The sequence below is a fragment of the Varanus komodoensis genome, unplaced genomic scaffold, assembly GCF_004798865.1.
Source record: "Varanus komodoensis strain SLA01 unplaced genomic scaffold, ASM479886v1 scaffold17, whole genome shotgun sequence".
Taxonomy (NCBI): domain Eukaryota; kingdom Metazoa; phylum Chordata; class Lepidosauria; order Squamata; family Varanidae; genus Varanus; species Varanus komodoensis.
The window spans coordinates 20,502,535-20,523,313 of NW_025335505.1; the positions used below are offsets into that span (position 1 = coordinate 20,502,535).

Sequence of the window (20,779 nt, forward strand, 5' to 3'; positions counted from 1 at the left end):
TTAGATTTAACTGAGTTGTGAATAAAACCGCTGCACATAAATGTTAGGCAGGCTTCAGTTGCAGACTATTTATCCTGATTTGAGATAAACATGATGGAAGAATAAGTGGTGATCTTGAAAATGTCACGCACCCTTTGAAATAGTGTTGTTCGACACACACTGCACTTGTTTACCATCCTCTCGAAAAGTCTGTTTCCCTGATATTTATAGAGAATTTGTCTTCTGTGTCCTCATTAGAAGGTGCACTTTCAGTGAAATATGTGGCAAGGGGAGCGGTTTTGTTACAGACAAGTGGAATGCAGCCTGTTCTTGCATGATAGAACATAGGCAAAAGTGTTGAATATTTGTTTTTAATGTTCAGAATCAAGTGAGCTGTAATCCAAATATTCCTTACTGAATTTTCATAGAAGCTTCAGTATGAGCTACAAAAACAATATGAAAACACTGTTCTGCTGCCTGTTTTTTAAAGGGAGAAAAGTTACATTTTAGCTTACTCAAGAAAAAAAAGCCATATGATGAAATGCATAATTTTTCATAAGCTTGCCGTTCTCCCTGAAGTTTTATTTTGATGAACTCTGAAAGCCCCTGTTCTTGAATTTACCCATTGTGCAGACATCTATCAGATCGGCCATCAGTAGCACTAAACATGGGGTAGTACATCCAAGTTAAAAAATTTCCTTTGATTACTACAAATCCATAGAACCCTTGGGTCCAGAGCTTCTACTGCAGCACAGCTATTTGCAAATAGATTTTTATAGCACATTAGAGCTGGAGGAGAGTCCAAAGAAAATAGTCTTTTTCAATATTAGAACCAGCTGTGACTTTCTTGTGCGGATGACTCATTCATATTTTTTATGGGGTGGGAGAACCAGGCAAAGGACACACAGAGTCTTATTCAAGACGTTGTTTGTTTTTGCAAAGGGTATCCTAGCCACAAGCCAACTTGATCATACCAATGTGCAACTCCATGTTTATTCAAAGCACTTTCTTTTTCTTTCAACAGTTCCAATTATAAAAACAGAACCCACTGACGACTATGAGCCTGCTCCAACCTGTGGACCAAGGAACCAAGGATTAAGCCCTCTCTCCAAACCATACTACAACCAGCAGATCATGATGCCCCCCGATCCTGGCTCGTGCCTTATGGCTGGCTTCACTTCCTGTCAGCAGAGAAACACCGTGATGTCATCCTCTCCCAGCTCAAGTCCTAAGCTGCATGATCTTTCCTCTCCTGCTTACAAGTGCATCACCAACCCAGGCCACAACCACCTAGGACTTCAGCAGACCATTGGAGGTGTCCCCACCATACAGGAAGTGCCAAGGTCTATAGTTGTGCACCCAAGCTCTCCAGATCAGTCATCTCACATCATGCTGCAGCCGCAGGTGAGTCAACATCTGAGCAGTAGCTGTTCCCTTGGTTACCAACAAACACTCTATCCCAACAGTCCCTCCTCTCCAGTTCCATCTGTAACCCAAGAGTCAACCTATTTGCAGTCCTGCAGTCCAACTCACTCTTCCATAATGGGTCAGCAGCAACTGCCGAATGTTCAAAGAAATGAAACTCCAGCAGATCAGCCACTGTCGTTGCCCGAGTTGCATGAGGACAATAATCATAATTTGGCCCCTATTCCTGTAACAATCAAGCGAGAACCTGAGGAATTGGACCAGTTATACCTGGATGATGGTAAGTCTTCTGCAGATGTAGAGGTTTGTGTTGAACCATTTTGATATGTCATTGCGTTCTTTAATCGCCTTTCTGATGGGGAAAACTGCCAATTAACAGCCTTGTGGAATGGTGCAGAATTCAGCTTGGGTGACATCCATATAGGAAAGATTTATTTAATGTCATGAACAATAATGAAAGTGTATAATCTAAATGGTAAGAGGAATTGTTGAAGTATCTGCATGTCTAATAGCTACATTGCAATAATCTTAACCATATGGTCTTGGCTTATGCTATGCCAGTAGCTTGCAGAATGACACTGAAAGCTGATTTGGAATTGCCCCACTGTCCATCAGGTGCTGCAATCTGAAATATGCAAGCCTGCTAAACTGGAATTTAATGACAAAACTGTTCTATTCCAGCTCAAAGCAGTCCATATTAAAAATCAAGACAGGACTTTGACTCTCTAGTAACTGAATTTAAGGCTACTCTCCCTTCCACACCTCCAGTTCCCTTACTTTATATTGTAAATGTGGCTTTAGGTAAAGTTGGCTTTTTATTAAAAAGGGGAAAAGTTTAGGTCCATGTTCTGCCTGCACCACTGTAGTGTTAAAATGCTACAATGAGCTTGTCAGACTCACAAAGATGAATTCGTTCAGTGCAATAAAAGGTGAAGTCTGGAATTTTATTTTATTATCTCACTGAATTGTGGTATGTGCTTTCAGCCCTGGTAGTTCTTATGAAGTTCTTGCCTTACAAAGTTAATGAGGTCCTTTTCAATAGAAGGATAACTTTATCTAAGGTCCCATAGTGCATGGCAAAGAAATACCTTGGAACAGATCTTGCTTTCAAATTAATCTTTCCAATGAAACTATGCATATCTTATCAGGGAAACCAATATCAGAAGATAATCTATTATTTGATTTTGTTTTTAAAAAAAAAACACAGCACTTGAAGTACCATATTCCATTCCAAACAGCACAACTCCACCTAAATTCTGATTTTCGACATTACGAGCAATATTGCATTCTATGGTTACATGGCATTTTAAAACATCCACTCTATTCAGATGTTACACTTCTGAAATTAAAAGAAGGAATTCATTTGTTCAGAAACATTGTATTATGATTGACTGATTGACTGATTGCATTTGTATGCCGCCCCATAGTCAGAGGCTTTCACAGCACAATCAGCAAAACACCAATAAAAATAAAAACAATAACTAAAACCATAATAGAATAAAAACACAATATAAATACAGCCATATAAAACAACAGGAGGAAATAAACATAATATAACTAATAAACCAAATAAAATTGGTGTATAACTAATACCAAACTATACCACAGTTGTATTAATATGGTACCCATATGAATAATACAAAATTTAAAATGATTTTTTGCAGACAAATTAACATTAACTCCCCCCAAAAACCTGTTACATTTTGCAGGTTTTATGCAAAAATATCTGAGGAGTACATTATAATTTTATTGCACTTGTGCCTTCAAATTTAAATTTATCCATGGTTGCTTTTTTAAATAGGAAAAAGATTTGGCAGTTAGAAACAGGAAAATGGAACTTATATGGAATCTTCCACCTGAAAACTTGGACAATTTTTAAATGACCTTTTTCCAAATGGTATCAAAATGAAGTACACTAAATATAAGATGGGGACCAACATAGATAGCACATCTCTTCTCCAAAATATTTATATATTTCTTCACAGTTTGGACTGTCCCAGCTGAAAGAATATTCCCTGAAGTTAATCTAGCACCACATTTGTTACTGAAGTTAGAAGGGTCTTTAGCGACTATGTAGCATCATAGGTAGTTTTTTTAAAAATCCTTTGTTTGTGCAACAATGGACATGCACAAGAACGCCTAAGAATTCCCATTTCGAAAAGTAGTGTTGGTCCTTTTAGTGTCAGGGAGGTTATTTTAGGTTATTAATCTTATTAATGTTCCTTCTGTATATTTTGTTCTTTACAGCTCAGTGCCATTCAATTGTGAAGTTATTTCCTCCCATTAAAAACATCAAAGAAATGAGTGGAGCTTATCAATAAATGTTATCTCTGTAAGCGACAGGGGAACACGTCAGTACCAACAGGAAGAGGCTCCTGGAAAGTAACAGATGAGCCATTTTTTCTAATAGGGAGATATTATTAGTTAGTGTTTCATTGAATATGCTGATAACAAATAATAGTTTGGTGGCAGGACGGGTGGGGGAAGCAACAACGAAATAATTATGACTCTTTAAAGGAGAGTCACTTCTGGTAATTCCTGTTCAAACCTTTAAAATTGACCTGGGTTTTGCCTGGCAGGCTAATGTTGTTTTCTCTAACCTGAACCTTGATCCTAATTTAAGAGTTGCAACATTCTTAAACTTCAAACAGAACCATTTATTGGCCTAAATAACCTTACCTGAAGAAAAAATTTGTGAAACTAAGGAGGCATGTTTAGATAGAAAAACAGCCCGCAACTCCCAGTGTTCCCCAGCCAGGCCCGTCTAGTATGGATGTGTACCAGTTTAAGATAGATGTGTCCATCTTCCAGGTTTCCAGATGTTTTGGCCTGTAGCCAATGGTGAGAGGTGAGGAAGGCTGTGGGTCTAAACATTTGGAAGGTCCCAAGTAACCCATTCATGATTAAGACTTGTTACATCATTGAAACTATCTCTACGGTATGTCCCAATGTTCTTCCTGGTGATGCATGACATGTAATCTGATCTTCATAGTGTATGGTCACCTGAAAGTGTTTGGGGATTTCCACAATAATGCCTCCTTGGCATTAAGCAAGACAGAATGTATGGCAGCCTTCCCTAACTGCATGTCTCAGGGTTCCTGACCATGGAATACAATTGCTGGGGTTGATGAAAGTTGAAGTGCGCAACATCTGGAGGGGAACAGCTTGTGTAAGGCCATGGTATGAGAGTCTGACTGTTACGACTGTGTATAGCTAAAAACTGTGATGTTGCAATGTTGATCTTATGTAATGATGCTAAAGTGAGAAATTGCAGGACCAGTACAAAGTTGCATTGACAATGGTTTGATAGATTACAGTAAGGACTGCAAAAGGATTTATTTGAGCAATTGTTACTTGATATAACTAAAAAACAGCAAGAAGTAGCCATGGAAGACTGTATGCCTTTTTCTCTTATTTTCTTTCAAAGGAAACACCTACTCTAGGACTATTTTTTTTCAAAACCCTTTACCCTGATGGGGTCAAATCCAGACTATTATCACAGTCCAACACAGGGACCCATTCTTTTAAATAGGATTAAGTGTGCATAAGTATGTTAGAAGTTTTTGGTGATTGAACTATAAATCTGATTTACATCCAGTAAGATTACCAGAATGTCTGCGATCAGAATTTTTAGTGGGAGGAAGAGGCTGACATTTTGTATCGACTGTAACTCTTGAACATCCCCATTCAGGTTAATAGAATTGTTCCGGATTATACTGGACATTACCTAACTAACCCTAATCTCTCAACAAAAGCTAACTGCCTGTGCCAGTTTTGTTTCTAAAAATCCATCAGGAACTACCTGAAACCATGTTGGAAAATGGAATTTAGAAACTAAGAAAAAGGTCCTGGGACATACTAGGAGTTTCAGGCCTTTTTTCTGTCTAAGTATGCATAGTATTTTGCCTGGAACTGCTTTGTTCCCGTCATTGCACTGTATATTTAGTTCCTCCCTTTTCTTTCTAACAAAGGGCTTGATTTGATGGCATTATCCAGATCTTTTAAATCCATATAGTTATCTGTATATTTTATATATCCATATATGGGCATGTACCATACAGACGTGACTGGGTTTTTGATATATTGCTGACAGTAGATCTCAAAAGCTCCTCATCAGCATCTTTTCAGTGCCAGTCGGCGTTTGCCCCATGTAATGATCTCTGCACAGCTGTGAGCTTTATAGCACTTTTGCCCATGAATGCATATATTTCAACGGCTTTCTTTCTTTTTTTAAGTAAATTGGGGGTATTAAACTCTCATGTAAGTATGTAAAAAAGGCAAAACCACAGGCAAAGTGTTATTGAAAGCTGCAGCCTAACCAGCCATTTTAAAGGTGTCTCTTAAAAATAACTTTTGCAGTAAAAGCTGGAACTTATGGAGGTAATATGAGCTATTGCTAATGTTCTTCCCATGAATTGCTTACACTGTCAAACTGTTAGATGTCTGACATGTCCATATTTCTCCAGTGCAGCATATATTAAATTCTGTTGCTCTGCACCATATTTTCGGGAAGGAGGGAGAGTGTGTGTGTGTGTGTGTGTGTGTGTGTATTTCACATCTATATATAAATTTGAAATGTGCATGATTGAGTTATATAGTTTATTTGAACAGGAACTATACCAGACAGAATTATTCTTGTGTTGAAATGTATCCTTTTTCATGCACTTGGACTTGTGATTAAAGTGATTGGCTCGTGAAGCATTACGTTTAGTCTGCTGCTGCCACAATTATGCCTTTTCAAAGCTCCTGAGCGTGCTCACTGATTCCAGTAGTCCAGATGTCATCCGAACAACATGACGGTACACTCCAAAGCTCAGTAATGCTGTCAACACACTGGACGAGATTCCAAGCTCCCCATCTTGGCCCCTCCCACCCTTCCTCTCTTTTGGCTTGGACAAGCAGCACTGGAGGAAAACAAAAGGCTTTCCTCACGGAAAGTTTTAGTAAAGCTGGCTCTGTGCCGAGGTTGAGGACCCTTCCTTATTTATAATGATGATTGAAAGTATACCTCCTCCTGTAGTAAAGCATGCTAGGCTGCTAACACTGGGGGTCAGGGTTAGACAGATGTGATGAGTAAGGCCGTGGGAGGGTGGAATAAAGAACTCGAATAATTCATTAGGGTCAAACTGTTAATGGACCTTAATGTCTACATTTGAATAGTAGGCCATTAAATGAAACCACACTGGGTCAGGTTGCAATTGTAAGATTTTCTTCTTGCTGCAGTTACCAGCTTTAGAAAGATACTCTCCATGAGGAGAAGTTTCCTAAAGAGCTAACTCTGGCTAGGAGTCAAAGATATTGTAAGGGGCAGTGATGACATCCAGTGTTTCATACCTCCTTGGCCTACCTTGCTGCATATCAATGGTACTGTATATGAAGTTCATAAAGTTTGGGGCCTCGTATTTCAACATTTTTATGTTCACTTGGCTTAACTAATCAGAATATAATGTTGCTGGTCAAGCCCTGCCACACCCCATCCCATTTCCCCATCATTTCCTATGCTTCCTGTTTCCATATGAAAGTCAAAAAAAAAAAAAAAAGGCGGGGGGCGAGAGGAAAATAAAGTATATGAAAAAAAGGGCAGAGGAGGAATGAGGAAAGCCAGGTGGACACTATCCTGTTCCTCAAGATGCAAAGGAACGCCCCACAGAATTCTGTCATGTTCAGAAATTTTGTACATTGCAGAATTATTGGCTGTCCATCATTCCTAACACATGGTGCTTTATGGGTTCTCTAGACAACATGAGCCTCCAGATGTGCTTGTGCTTTTTATAAGTATTCTCTCTCTCTCTCTCCTTTGAACAGTTGAAAATTGTGTTGGAACATGACAAAGCAATGACAAGATAGAAATGTCAATAAAACCTTTTATTGCAGGAATTCCAACCATTATCTATAAGCCTTTACAGTCCCAATATAAATCCAGAGTAAATGGGTCACTGCATAGCTGCTTGAAAAGAATCAGTTAGTGAGCATCCTGACAAAATAGCCATTCTTGGGTTCAGCATACAGAATAAATCCCATTGAATTCCTAGTTCCAGAGAAAGCAGGAAGTCTTTCAGTTACCAGTATGTTGTTTCTAGCCAAGGCTGCTGCTGGTTACTCTGGCATAAATAAAGGGGAGAGGCCACTAAAGATCACTAGCAGTCATTTGATCCTGCTAGGGAAACCTGACTTCCTGCCAGTTGCTGCAATTTACCTGGTACCTCTGCCCCACCCTCTTTTGCAGATGAGGCAACAAAGGAGATGGCCCTGAAATCCCCTCTAATGCAGAATGCTTCTCCTGCCGTTCTGCCCACATGGAAGAAGTCCCTAGTTGAGAAACAGGCGACTGTCAAGTTCAGGTTTCACGCAGTGGAAGAGGGGCCTTATCCATGTCTTCCATCTCACCCCCTCCTGGTTTGTCAGCCAATGGGAGGCCTGGTTCTCAGGCATCTGGTTCTCTGTGGCCAGCCCTGACTCTGTAGCTATAGCTCTCCATGGATTGGGGCAAGACCCCTCAAATGGAATATTATTTCAAAAAGCAAAGAAAACCCTATTTTCCTGCTTGGTGTTATTCCACTATAGCACAGGGTCATCTACAGGTTATATAGCAGAAAAGCAGGAAAGAAAAGGCTTTGTTTCTGTAGATCTTGGATCTCAATTATGTGGCTAAATCAACAGGAGATGACCAAAATTATTCAAGCAGTCCTGCAGGGGGTTGCTCCTGGATCCAACACTCCTTGGAGGCACAAGTAGACTTAGGGGCGCAGAGCCCCTTTTATCAGCTTAAGCTGATGTGCCAAGTGTGTTCTTATCTGGCCAGACATAGCCTAGCTACAGTTTTCCATGCTTTGGTTGCCTTTCGGTTGGATCACTGCAATATAAGTGGGCCTGCCTTTGAGAATGGTCTGGAAACTAATGGGGACTAGGCCAGGACTTTACGGGCTGCCACTCCATATCCAGGTCCGATTCACAGTGCTGGTATTAATATTCAGAGACGTAAACAGCAGGGGCCGTGCATACCAGCCCAGACCCTGTGATCATGATCAGCAGTCCCTGCAAGGGAAGCCCTGCTGGGAGAACTGAAGTGGACGACTACTCGGAAGAGGGCCTTTTCTGTGGTGGCATCCCAACTCTGGAATGAACTTTCCAGGGAGGTTACCTGGCATCTACTCTTTTTGGCACCAGGAGTTTTAGTATCATACCGTTTAAATTCTATACTGAATTCGAAATCTTGTACTGCTGCTAGGTTTGTTTTAAATTTTATACTGTTTTAAGTGTTTGAGTTTGTATACTGCATTTTTTGCTTAAATTGTTGTTAGAGAGCTTAAATTGTTCAGTCATTGTATGGTATAACCATGCAACAAATAAATAGAAGAGATTCACAGCCCTGTGTAGAAAAACTACACAAAGCGAGTCCTCCATAGATTCCCTTTCACACTGGCATTGTTCTGTACTGACTGCAGAGAACTTTGAAGCACGTGGTGTAAAAATCATAGGCACAAGCGAGACCTTCCAGATTCTGGCATCTTCACTGCTGTCCATGTTGAGGTACAGTCCCTTCGGCTAGTTGACAAAGGACAGCACAAGTTAAATAAAGGCAAGGCATAAATGGTCGTACGTATGGTAGAAGTGGTGGAAGAAGAAGTTGAGTGCAGAACTCTCAAAGAGGAGAAGGGTAAAAAGAAATGCCTCATTCCAACCATGCTGGTATATGAACTCTCATGGCAAAATAAATAAATGATAGTAATAGCTGTTGTTATTGTTGCTTATCTTGAAGATTGAGGGTAGATTTAAAGGCAAGAAGAGGAGTTTATGCTTGATGAAGAAGCGGGTAGGAATCCAGTGGATGGAAGTGAGCAAGGGTGTCAGATGGCCAGAATGATGAGAAGGATGAATGATTCTAGCAGGTGTGACAAGAGAGGCCTGGATGAAGAAGCTTCCAATCCTTGGAAGGGGTAGATGCATCCTTTTGAACTGAAGGAGCAGCCTTTCCCTGGGTCGCACGGAGACCAGTTATATAAATTGCTGACTAATTCAATATAGGGAGGGAAGAATCTAAGATAACGCCAAGGCCTCCTGCTAAGTCCACAGGCTGGATAGTGGCATGCTGAGTTTGAAATGGTGATGAAATATCCCAATGGAGATCTCAGACAGATAACTCAAGATACAATATTTTCTTTAGCAGTAATCCTAAAGCAAAGATTTCCAGACTGTGGCCTGAGAAAGCAAGATTGCCACAATGTGAGGACCAGTAACAGCTGACGAGCTGATAGTCATTTGCAAAGTGTAGCTGCAGGAGATTACTGGGCAGATATTCTCACAAGATGATGTCTAAGTCCTACACAGCCACATGGCACATGCTAAGAAGCTCATGTCCTAGAATATGCATCCTATGCCTGCAATTGCATGGCGTCTGCAGTGGAGATATCGAACTTGACTGGGGTCCCTGATAAGTTTGAATTCACTACTTTAAATATTAAGGATCTCACAATGCTGAGCTCTTGAGTGAAGACTGAGCTGCTTGGGCTCCCCTTGGCATTAACAAGTTTTGGTGTGGTGACTAGCTAAGTTGATAAAGAGAGGAAGAAGTACAGAGTCCTGTAGAAATGATGAAATAAGATGGACATACCATGTTCCTTGTGCTTATCTATGTATCATTAAATGCCAGTTATGTCACTGAGCCCAACAAATAAATGGATTTACAATTCAGAATCGGTTCCACATTTTAGTTCTTTGCTCTCTTACAGCTGTAAGTAAAAAGGATTTTTTAAATCATCATAACTCTGCTCGGTGAATAAGGCCCTGCTGAATATAAGTTATAGCAACATTTGTTTGCTTATAAGCCTGGACTGCTGCCAAAGAAAATTTACATTGTGCAGAAGCAAAGCCTTCTTTCTCGAGAAAGCATTGTTCAGATGCTTGCATTCATCACTGGAATATGATCTTCGTTTGAAATATTTCTGGGGAGTGTCACTGGAGAGCTGCATAGTGTTGGCAGATCAGTCCACAGCCACTGTGGGAGCTGCTTAAACTCTCGTTACTCTGATGACCTGGCCTGTCTTAACAAAAATGCTTCTGGATAAATTATATTTCAAAAATAGGCCAGTAGCCAATGTGGGGCCAATGAGAGGCCTCGTCTCTTTCATGAAGATTTTGGCCATCCCTGATAACTGCGTAAGTTTAGCAAATGTAGAGAAGAGGAGCAGTAAAAATACTACTGGCACATGGTTTTATAAAGAGCAGCTCAGGACATCATGAGTAGGCACTGGCCTTAGTGGGAAGAAACACAGGTGGTCATGTTCTCAGAATACATTCCACCCAACAGGTTGCTGAGATATTTGGAGCTTTTGGGCTGCTCTAGGACATCTTTTGGACTGGTGCAGGTGGAGGATGTGTGCATGTGCTAAGCCAAGCAGGCAAACGTGACGTGAAACAGCAGCAGCTAAGCCCAGGAAAGCAGCCTGCCAAGCGGTGTGGCACAGCAGAGGATGTGGGAAGACCCCCAGAGGGTCAGAGGATCCAGTCAGAAAGAGATAAATAAGAGGCAGAGATAAAAGCAGACCCACAGCCAGGCTGAGGATCAAAAGCTGGGCAGGAAAAAGCAAGAAATCAGAAAGGCACTTGTAGGAATGGGACCCTTTGCTCAAAAACAATGTGTGGGCTGGTTCAACAGATGTCGGATTCTGTGGCATGGGGCAACTGTAGGAGAGCACCAACAGTGTGGCTTTTCATCTCACTTCTGGCCGGTCCTGGCCAGAGGCTTAATGAGTTGGAAGTTCAAATGTATGCTTGGAACAGCCAGACCTTCAGGCAGGAGGCTAGTGTGTCAGGAAAGCACCTTCTTGGGGCACGGCACAGTGGCCTAGCAAACAGTCTGACACTGGCTCTGATTTTGCATATTAGTGGAACTGAGAAAAGAGTTGCTTGAAGCACAAAGCCTATATAATAGTCAGCTGCAAACTGCCCTTTCACAGAATTTTCAATTTTTGACATTGAAATTTGAAATTACTGCTCCAGTTATGCTCTGTTTCTTTTGTTTTGCTATTCATCAGGAGTTGCCACTGGTTGTTGTTTTAACCTTTTAACAGGTAGGCCACTAGGACATGTTTATGAGGAGTGATATATAATTTTAATAAATACAGCAGCTTGTTTCCCAGGAATTAAATCAGTCAAATCAATTGATTCTTTAAGTTCTGAATGTAAAGAAGGTCTATCAGTTTTAGTCCTGATAGTAGACTAGATAATGCTTCATTGTGGTTTTACACACTTACTGAACAGCAATCTCAACTGAACTAAGTGCACTGCGCAATAATTAAAAGGTGAGCTTTTAGTTTGCTCACTATCAATGCTCCCCTTTTAATGCTGCAGAAGCTCACTAATCCCTTGTTAGCAATACGAAAATGCAGAATCGTTATATTGATTGAACATAGTTACGTATGGTCAGAGACAAGCATTAGAGAGATCAGGTACAGTACAGATTTTTCAACCATGTTTACCTGGAAACTATTTTTGAGGAAAGTTGGCTGTGCTGGCTGGGAATGTTAGGAGTTGCAAGCCAGTCCATGAGGAAGGCTTCAGGTTGAAGAAGGTTGCTGTGCTGTGAGCAGTGAAATGTATTCCAGCCTTTCTTTTCTTAGGAACTTTATGTTGTCACCAAATGGAGTCATATTTTGCAATTTTATGTGAGTTATTTTGGTCTCCACTCAAAAACTTATACATTATATAAGAAATGTCTGCCATGCCTAGAAAGGATGGAATACCATCAGTGCAACTCATTTACTTGGCCACCTGTGTATTCTTCCTTTCTTAAATGGAGATCAACCTGGAATACAAAGGTTTCCCAGGAATTCTCCCATCCAAGCATGGTTTCAGACAGACCTACCTAGCTTCTCAAGTTGCCCTCAGACCACACCCTGAGATCTTCATGTGAAGTTAAGATAGTGTTCGTTTTTGGTCAATAGTGCCATAGTAAATGATCAGGTGGCACAGTGGTTTAAACCGCTGTGCTGCTGGCCTGGTTGATCGAAAGGTCGCTGGTTCGAATCTGCACAACGGGTTGAGCTCCCGTACTCTTTCCCAGCTCCTGCCAACCTTGCAGTTCGAAAGCATGCAAATACAAGTAGATGAAAAGGTACCGCTTCGGTGGGAAGGTAACAGCATTCCGTGCACTTCGGTGTTTAGTCATGCCGGCCACATGACCACGGAGACTGTCTGTGGACAAATGCTGGCTCCCTCAGCTAGGAAACGGAGATGAGCACCGCCCCGCTAGAGTCAGGCATGACTGGATTTAATGTCAAGGGAAAACCTTTACCTTTACCTTTAAATGATCAAGCTGTCTGTAATTCTCAGAAGTTATTTGACTGAATTGCTATAGCTTTAGGGGTTATGCTTTGAAAACTAATATGTCAAGTGGGGGTGTGGAGAAAACTAAGAATGAACTAGTACATCTCTGGGTAATTTGCAGCAGATCCACAAGAGTTTCTGATTCCCAGTTATGTAACAATAATAAAAACAAATTGTTCTCCCTTCCCCATATCTCCACTTTGCTGTGTGCCATAGGAAAGAAAAGCTGTGAGGAATTCGGAAGTGGATTTTTGTTTGAATTGCTGTTTGTTCAGTTCTGGTTGTGAAAGCATCCTTTTGACTGAGCACATAACTATAAATGTACATCCATCCCCATTTTCATCTAACTGTAACTGCTGGACATTAAGGTCCTAGTAAAAATAGGAGTAGGTCCTACCAAAGTCTGCTGACACCTTTTCTATAGTATAGTTACATTAAATCTGTTTTTCTCTCTGATGTTAATAGGATTTGTGCAGGACTAGCACCTTTTTAAAAGAGACCTCCGTGCTAATTTTATGAACTGCTGAGAACTTTTCCTCTTGATCACTTGCAAGGCAGTGTGTGGTACTGCTAATGCATGCCTGCAAAATGCATAAATAATTTTGCTAAATATTCTCCAGAATCAATTGAGTAAAATTTCTGAGAAAGATGAGATCAGGGAGCTCTGACATTTAGCTTTGGGATGCTCAAATGCACTCTCCTTGGTGACTGGGCCAGTTTCTCATCTTTCCATCCGATTGCCCTTTTACTCATACTTTTATTGTTTTGTGGAAAACACAATGCTAGAATTGATTTCTCAACCTTGGGAGAAAGGTTTGGGAATAGCATCAATAATTGATTTCAAAGTAATTATTATTTGAAAATAAAAAGTAAGATGAGGTCCACTCCAAAAACGTTATCTTAGACTAAGTTACGTGGTTTGTTTATTTAAAGCATTTATATCCCATCCAATACCAAAGATCTCCAGATGTCATGGTTGAGTTCACCTTCAATTCAGACCATCTGGATTATCTATAAAGAACTATCTCAGACTATATCTTCTGTAGCCACTGCTGCCAGTTAACATGAAATGTGCTTATTTGACCCAAAAGATATTTTAAAAGATAATGCATGTGACTTGTTTCAGAGTTCTATATGAAGTATAAATAAATAAATAAATAAATAATAGTATTATTAAAATGCACAAAAATCTTCCTGAGGATTGCCAGTGTCCATTATGAAACAGCGATTCCCTTCGGTTTTTCAGACACATTGTCTGCTGGGGCTTCATAAGAAGGTTTTATTCCAGGTGAGATTCCTGGCATCCTTCCTATGCTGTTCTCATTTTTGTCCTCTGGAAGGAGCATTTTGAAAAATGGCTTTGGCTGTACCCCCTTACTTCATCCCTCTTTCAGGAATTGAACCTGAGGCCTTCCGCATGTCAAGCGAGTAGCACCCCGTGTCTCTCCTAAAGCCATTCTCCTAAAGCTTTCAGTGCAAGCATGCACCACTGCAGGATGTTGACGGCAGGAACCGATCTGTGGAGGAGATGGGAGACTGGGCCTTGATATCCCTCCGCCCCATCCCCATGGTCAGAGAGTTCCCTGCTGATAGATCAGGCCTGCCTTTCAGAGTTTCCCCGGATCTCTCAGGACTGGGGACACACTGTGAGTGCTACATGGCAAGACTTGTATGGCACATTGAGTGGGCACTGGAGCAGATCTACAGTTTCATCTTGATCTCATCCAAACATCAGAAGAGTTCCATGGCTTGTAGCTCCCAGTTTGTACCGACTGAGGTTCAGATCTGCACTCTCCAGAAATGCAGAGATTACAGGGAACGAGATTGAAAGGGATTTTAAAGCATTACATGTAATTCAGGAAAGCTTACAAATGTTTTCATACTAGAAGTGAGGTTTGGGAATAGTATCAGAGGGCTCAGACTTAAGAATGACATAATGCCAGTAGGTATTGCAACTGACGCTCAAAGCAAAGTCCAAAGAGCGAACAGGCATCTTTCACAAAGTGGATAAGTCAACTGGGATATTGTGGCATATGTAACTGTTACCACTTTTATTGAATAAGAAGAATGGTTACAGAGTTGACCACAGAATAGATCGTTAGCTTATCATGAAGAAAGGCTATTCAGGGACTTAAGTGTGATAAGTTTCTCACAGCACAATCCTTCTCATGTCTGCTCAGAGCTCTTCCCCACCGAGTTCAGTGGGACTTACTCCCAGGGAGGCGAGGACAGGAATAGAGTGCAAGGCACTTTGTCCATTTTTTCCAGCTGCTCACAGGTCCCTTTTAAGATTTGACTGGATGGTGATCATGACCGTTTTCCTTGCATATAAAAAGAAAGGAAAAGTGACAAAGAAACATGAGAGAGAGAATGCACAATATTTAAAAATACCAAAAGGCAGTGTTGTATTGTGGTTAAAGTTAATGTCTAGGCAAGGGAGGCTTAAGTTCAGATCTCTACTTTGCCACAATGCTCATTAAATGAACTTGAGCTAGTCAGTCACTGTCACTTGGATTTATCATTTGGTTGATAGATTGGTTGCATAAGGTATTTTGTTTAAGCTCTCCTTAAAGTGTTCATTTGTGGTTTTATGAATATGTATGAAATATTGGAGCAGTTAATGGTGGTTTTGCTGCATTTTGAATGTTACTGTCTCATACCTCTGCCCAGAGAGTCATCCTGGACTATTGGTTAATGCAGATTACAAATTCAATAATTAATAAATAAATAAATAAATAAATAAATGCATCTATCATTCTTAGATTCATAATGATGATGGCGGGGGACAGGGAGAGAGATATATGCTAACACAACAGCAACTGAAAGCAGAAATATAGCCACTTACACATTTTAAATAGTGTACTAATTATTTATTTGGGGAAATACCTATTCTAAGTATCAAGATTATGTAGTACTGCTAGAGCAAAATCACCATATTGCATCATTTGGAAACTTAAAAAACAGGAAAGAAAGAAAAGAAAAGAAAAGAAAAGAAAAGAAAAGAAAAGAAAAGAAAAGAAAGCTTTTGTCTCAGCTATGTCTTCATTTTAGTGGTGTTTCTATAAATGGATGTAATATTAAAAGTATCAAAATTACTTATTTATTAACAATTCTCATCCTAAGCTGCAGCTGTACTGTTTGAGAAAGGGTTAAGAATTAGGAAACATCCCCTTTCAAGTGCTGTTCCTACAAAAGATTACTCAGATCCAGAAACTGAATGAATATGAACAGCATCCTTAACCAGAAATGTTAAACACAGTTTTTTTACACAAATCCTTATAGGGGTTTCTTCTTACTTCATACATCTGTATAACTGAGATACAGAAATATGTCTTTTGAAGGCTGCTTTTCCCTCCTTTTCCTTCTTTTTTACATCTAGCTGAGTCTAAATCTTTAGGCAGAAATAGAAGCAGAAGAACACCATCCTGTTTCCTACCCCAACTACAAAGGAGGGCTGCCAACTTCCTTTTCTGTTACTTGCAGCCCTCTTAGAACTTCATTACTGAATATTGCAGCATATATTTGAATCAGTGCATGTCTCATTTATATTAAATTATCACAGCCTTAATATTGTCATTCTCAATATATTCCTTTCCATCTTCCACCAGTCAAATCCTTGTCATTGGGTCTTTGGATGAGTTAACTGGTATTGATCCTGTTGGTGAGTGTTCATTTTCTTTAGGACCATGGTTCTCAAAGGGTAGAATGCATTCCCTAAGAAATAGTAATTCATTTGTTAGGAGACATATGGCTCCTTCTAGATTTCCACTCCTGCCTGCAGGTTCAGTCCCCCAGGAAATAATTACTCGCTAGGAGAGTTATGGCTCCTCCCAGGCTTCCAGTGTGGCCTTCAGATTTGAGAGGTCTTAATGAAGGGACCCCAGTGGCAATCCATCATTCAGGGTTGGCTCTTTTCCTTCAGGGATTCCTCCTTCTTCCCACACCTACCCTCATATCCCCTGCCCGGAAGAGGAGAGAGTAGGCAGGCTGCAGCAACAAGGACGAAGGGCAGCAGGGCAAGGGTATATTGTCAGTACTGGGCCCATCAGCCATCCAAATTCTGCTGACTGGGATTATTCAGAGTAGCCTTCCCATTAAGAGGGAAGGAAGAATACCTAAGTTGGACAATATTAAAGTGACTTCTGGACGGATGGGGAAGCTAAGCATTTCTTACCTTACCATGTGCATGATGTTTCAGGTTGGGTGTCACTGTTGGAGGACATGCAGAGGTTTATTACTTTAAGCTCCTTAGTTTTCAGTTAATCTGACCTGAGATGCCATGAAATGGTAAAATCATACTACATTTACAGAACACTGCTTTGGCTCCTGAGCAGTGAGTTGCTTGGTTATGCCATTTATTTGATCAGGCCATGAGTCACTGGGGTAGATCTGGCTGTCCCACACTCCAGCTTGAGACCTGCTCTGGCATATTTGCATGAAGATTACTGGGAAGACCCTTTTGAGTTTCTTCACTGTAAGTTTTGCTTCTGTGTGAGTCAGGAGAAGATGGGTATGTAAGAAAGCTTCCTAGACTATTTGTGACTCTGGTCTTAGTCCAGAAAATGAGTGTCCTTCCCCAAGCATCCTATGAAAACTTCCAAAAAAGCATTGCAAGAATCTGCATGCTCAAAATCTTGCAAAGTAAATTAAACTCTTAGTGGCAGAGCTGGAGGTGTTCTAATTTCTAAGCAATTGACTGTACTAAATGTGAAATGAGACTTCCTGGGTCACACCAAAGATCTATTCATCTCAGAAGCAATTTCCCCCACAGTGGCCTTCCAGGCACTCATCTGCAAGCAGGACATGAAGGCAGTAATTATGGATTTACAGAATCTTGAAATTTGACCATCCATTGGTAGAATCTGTTCTGTTCATAATGCTCCTAACTAATGAACTTTTGTACCTTTTGTTATTCAAACACAAATCAATTATGAGTTGATACCTTTTTCTGCTCTTATGAGCATGACTAAGCATCTACATTCCACTATTTCTGTACATGCCTTAATTCTTCTTGTTTTGACTTCCTTAAAGAAATGTAAATGTCTCTTGTGCAGTGTTCATACACATGGAATTCATGGAATTATGTTACCAAATTATGTTACTGAAACTGTAGTTACTGTTTTTCAATGCAATCTATTGCAATTTTTGATATGAAATCCTTCAGGAAACTTATCATGATTGAAATAACAGCCACATAGCTTAGTATCCATTCCCCAATCAACATTTTTTCTCACTCGTAACTTGGTTTCCATTTCTTTCTCTTATTGTGCTTGCTTTGTTCTTGCTCACTAAGTAAAAATTTGCAGTGGATCCGGGTGCTGGTAGGTGGCACTGTGAGGAGATACTAGAAAGGGAATTCAAGAAGGAGAAGGCTGAAAGGAGAACAGTGTGGCCTGCAGTATCTGACAGATGGAAAGGAAATCTGGGCTTCAGTACATGGCAGTACATTTTCCACAGCTTCTAAATATACTCCAGACACTCATGTGGCGGACACTCCCTATAGTTCCAGTTGTTCCATACTGACTGTAGGGTAATAAGTGTAGTGCATGAACGCAACCAGCCACAGAAGGAAATGCATGGTACTATCAGGCCATATAATAGTTTCCAAGATGCACTTCATTGATGTGCATGCACAATTCATATACACAAACTGAGATCTCAGAATAATGGAACTCCCATCTGAGATTGGCTGAGGAATACATCCCTTAATGAGCAAACTGCCCTTCATGTAGGGTAATTTTGCCCATGAAAAGCAATAATCCTCTCTTGTTGTTGCTCCCCACCACTGGTTCATGGAGGCATACTGCATCTGAATGAAGACTGCCAGTAGTTTCAAGGCTATCAGCCAGACAGCCTCCTTGAATTTGTCCAGTTCTGTTTGAAAACCAATTTAAGCTAGTGGACATGCCACACCTTCTGTTAGTGAATTCCATAAATTAGTTGCACATTGGGTGAAGAAGCAGCTTTGTCTGTGCTGCATTTCCTGCTGCTTAGTTTGATTGGAAGATTCCAAGTTCTAGAATGATGAGAGAAGAAAAATTGTCTCTATCCACAGTCTCCACAACATGCATTATTTTAGCAATCTCTCTTGTGTCTCTTCGTTGACATAGCTTTTTTCCCCACAGAAAGTGCTCCAGGTGCCTTAAAGATTTTGATTGCCATTTTCCGTGTCTTTTCATGTTTCTCGATCTTTTCTGAAATGTGGAAACCAAGATCATATGCACCATACTTCAAAAGTGACCACACCATGCATTTTCATAAGAATATTGGAAATGGAAACAACAGAATGTCGTACATCACTACTTTGTATCGCTGTCCGCAGAATAGCAAGCTGATCATCAGCAGCACAGTAATTTAACCTCCTGGATCCTGCCAACTGCTGGTGGGCTCTTCCCCACAGTCTGGAAATCAGTGGCCTAGAAAATGTTGACAACAATGTTGTTTAAAATGATTCATTTTTTCCATTGAAGCTCATGCTGTTTATTTGGAACCTTTCTGAATCCTGTAATATTTTTCTCACAGGCAACCTTTCCTTATTGGAAACATACAAGCATTTTCAAACAGCCACGCTCATGGTAAAGAAAGAGCATGACAGCCTTCAAGTCTGAGTCACTTATCCTTCCTTATCTGTCCTTTGGAGACATTAGCTAATCAAAGGTTGATATTCAGTACAATAGGACAAGTGCGCCACGGCTCCCTCTGTTATCCTAGCCAGTGTGGAAACTCACTATTCCCATGGTCATTGCAGAGGGTTTGGTTTGCTTCTAACTCAATTGCCCACAGCCGAAACGGCTATCATCGGCAGCAACAAATCTGATGCCGTATGTAAGCATGTGTTATCAGCCCCCTAAATAAATGGCTTCTTTTCCCCCACCCCACCATCTCTTTTCTTTCCCACCCAATTTGTGAAAATTGGTGCTCTGCGATGCTTCTCTATCAGCCCCACGCAGCTGCTGTTGTTTTAGATATGGCAGGAAGTAGGTACAGGAAAACACTTAGTGCTCACAGTCCTCAGAAAAATTGAGAAATTCTTCTGATTTACTCAAGGCTCTGGCTCCAATCAAAGCCAGGGACACACACACAAAAGGCCTTCGATCAGACAACGGCGTCTGGGCTGCAAATGTCAGAAGTGAGGTTTTAGCCATCACCTTCTTGCAGGGTACTCCAAAGATATTTGATATGGCTGTGTAAATCATGAAGTACTTGGCTCGGAGAAAAAAGTTCCACTTCAGTTAACATTGCAGAAGTGGGACTGACACGTGTGCAGTCAGCACAGGCAAAGACGTCGTCTTGCACAAGGTTTTAGCCAGCTGAGGAAAGCCCCCCTTTTAAAAATTCTCTGGGGATGAGAGCTTCTATAAAGCCCCTCCATTTTATGCTATCACTTTCTCATGCCCGGCATAGACATAAAAGTAGATCACCTCTAAGATTTGTTCTCTGTGTTTCTATAAATGTGTTTAACAGCACCTGAAAAATGAGAGGCTGGCCAAAGAAGCCTGACAGAAAATACACAGTGAAATCACTAAAGTCTAAAATGTACTTTGTTATTTTAACTAGTTTGAAGTTAGGCTAGGATACTGCTTAATCTGTTTTGCACAGGAAAGCCAAAGTCCTTATGGCATGTCACAGAATATAGCTGCCGGCTGCAATTTTTAAGCCATCCAAGTTAAAAACAAATACATGTATATACAAAGAGGTCATCCTCAGCTTCCTCCCTCGCCCTCCCCTCATGAGCATTAAATGGCTGCTTCTTTCAAAAGCAAGTCTTCAAAGTCATCAAGAAATTCTTAAAGAAATCTCAGCCTCCAGCCACTAGTAGTAAAGGGCATAATTCACAAGAAAACATTGTTGCTTGTATCAGCATAACCCGCTGTCTCCTAAAATTAATAGGAGTTGTGCTACGGAGCAGTGCTACTTTGTGAATTGCCTTCCTAGTTAACATCTGTAAATGTTTTGGGCAGAGAAATTACATATTAAGACGTTTCTTTTTTAATTATACTCTCCAGATGAGATTGGTTAGGAGCAGAGAAATGTATCCCATAGCGACTGA

General features: G+C 40.6%; 1 protein-coding gene across 4 annotated transcripts in view; it reads left to right on the forward strand.

Moving 5' to 3' along the window:
- NFATC1 (nuclear factor of activated T cells 1) overlaps positions 1 to 20,779 on the forward strand; it is a 148,285-nt gene that overhangs the window by 101,170 nt on the left and 26,336 nt on the right. For 2 of the 4 annotated variants that reach the window (XM_044426594.1, XM_044426593.1), the window contains exon 9: positions 1,004 to 1,684. In XM_044426594.1, the coding sequence (XP_044282529.1) occupies positions 1,004 to 1,684 (681 nt within the window). The remainder of the gene's footprint in view (positions 1 to 1,003; positions 1,685 to 20,779) is intronic. The other 2 variants (XM_044426597.1, XM_044426596.1) reach the window with 1 other exon arrangement.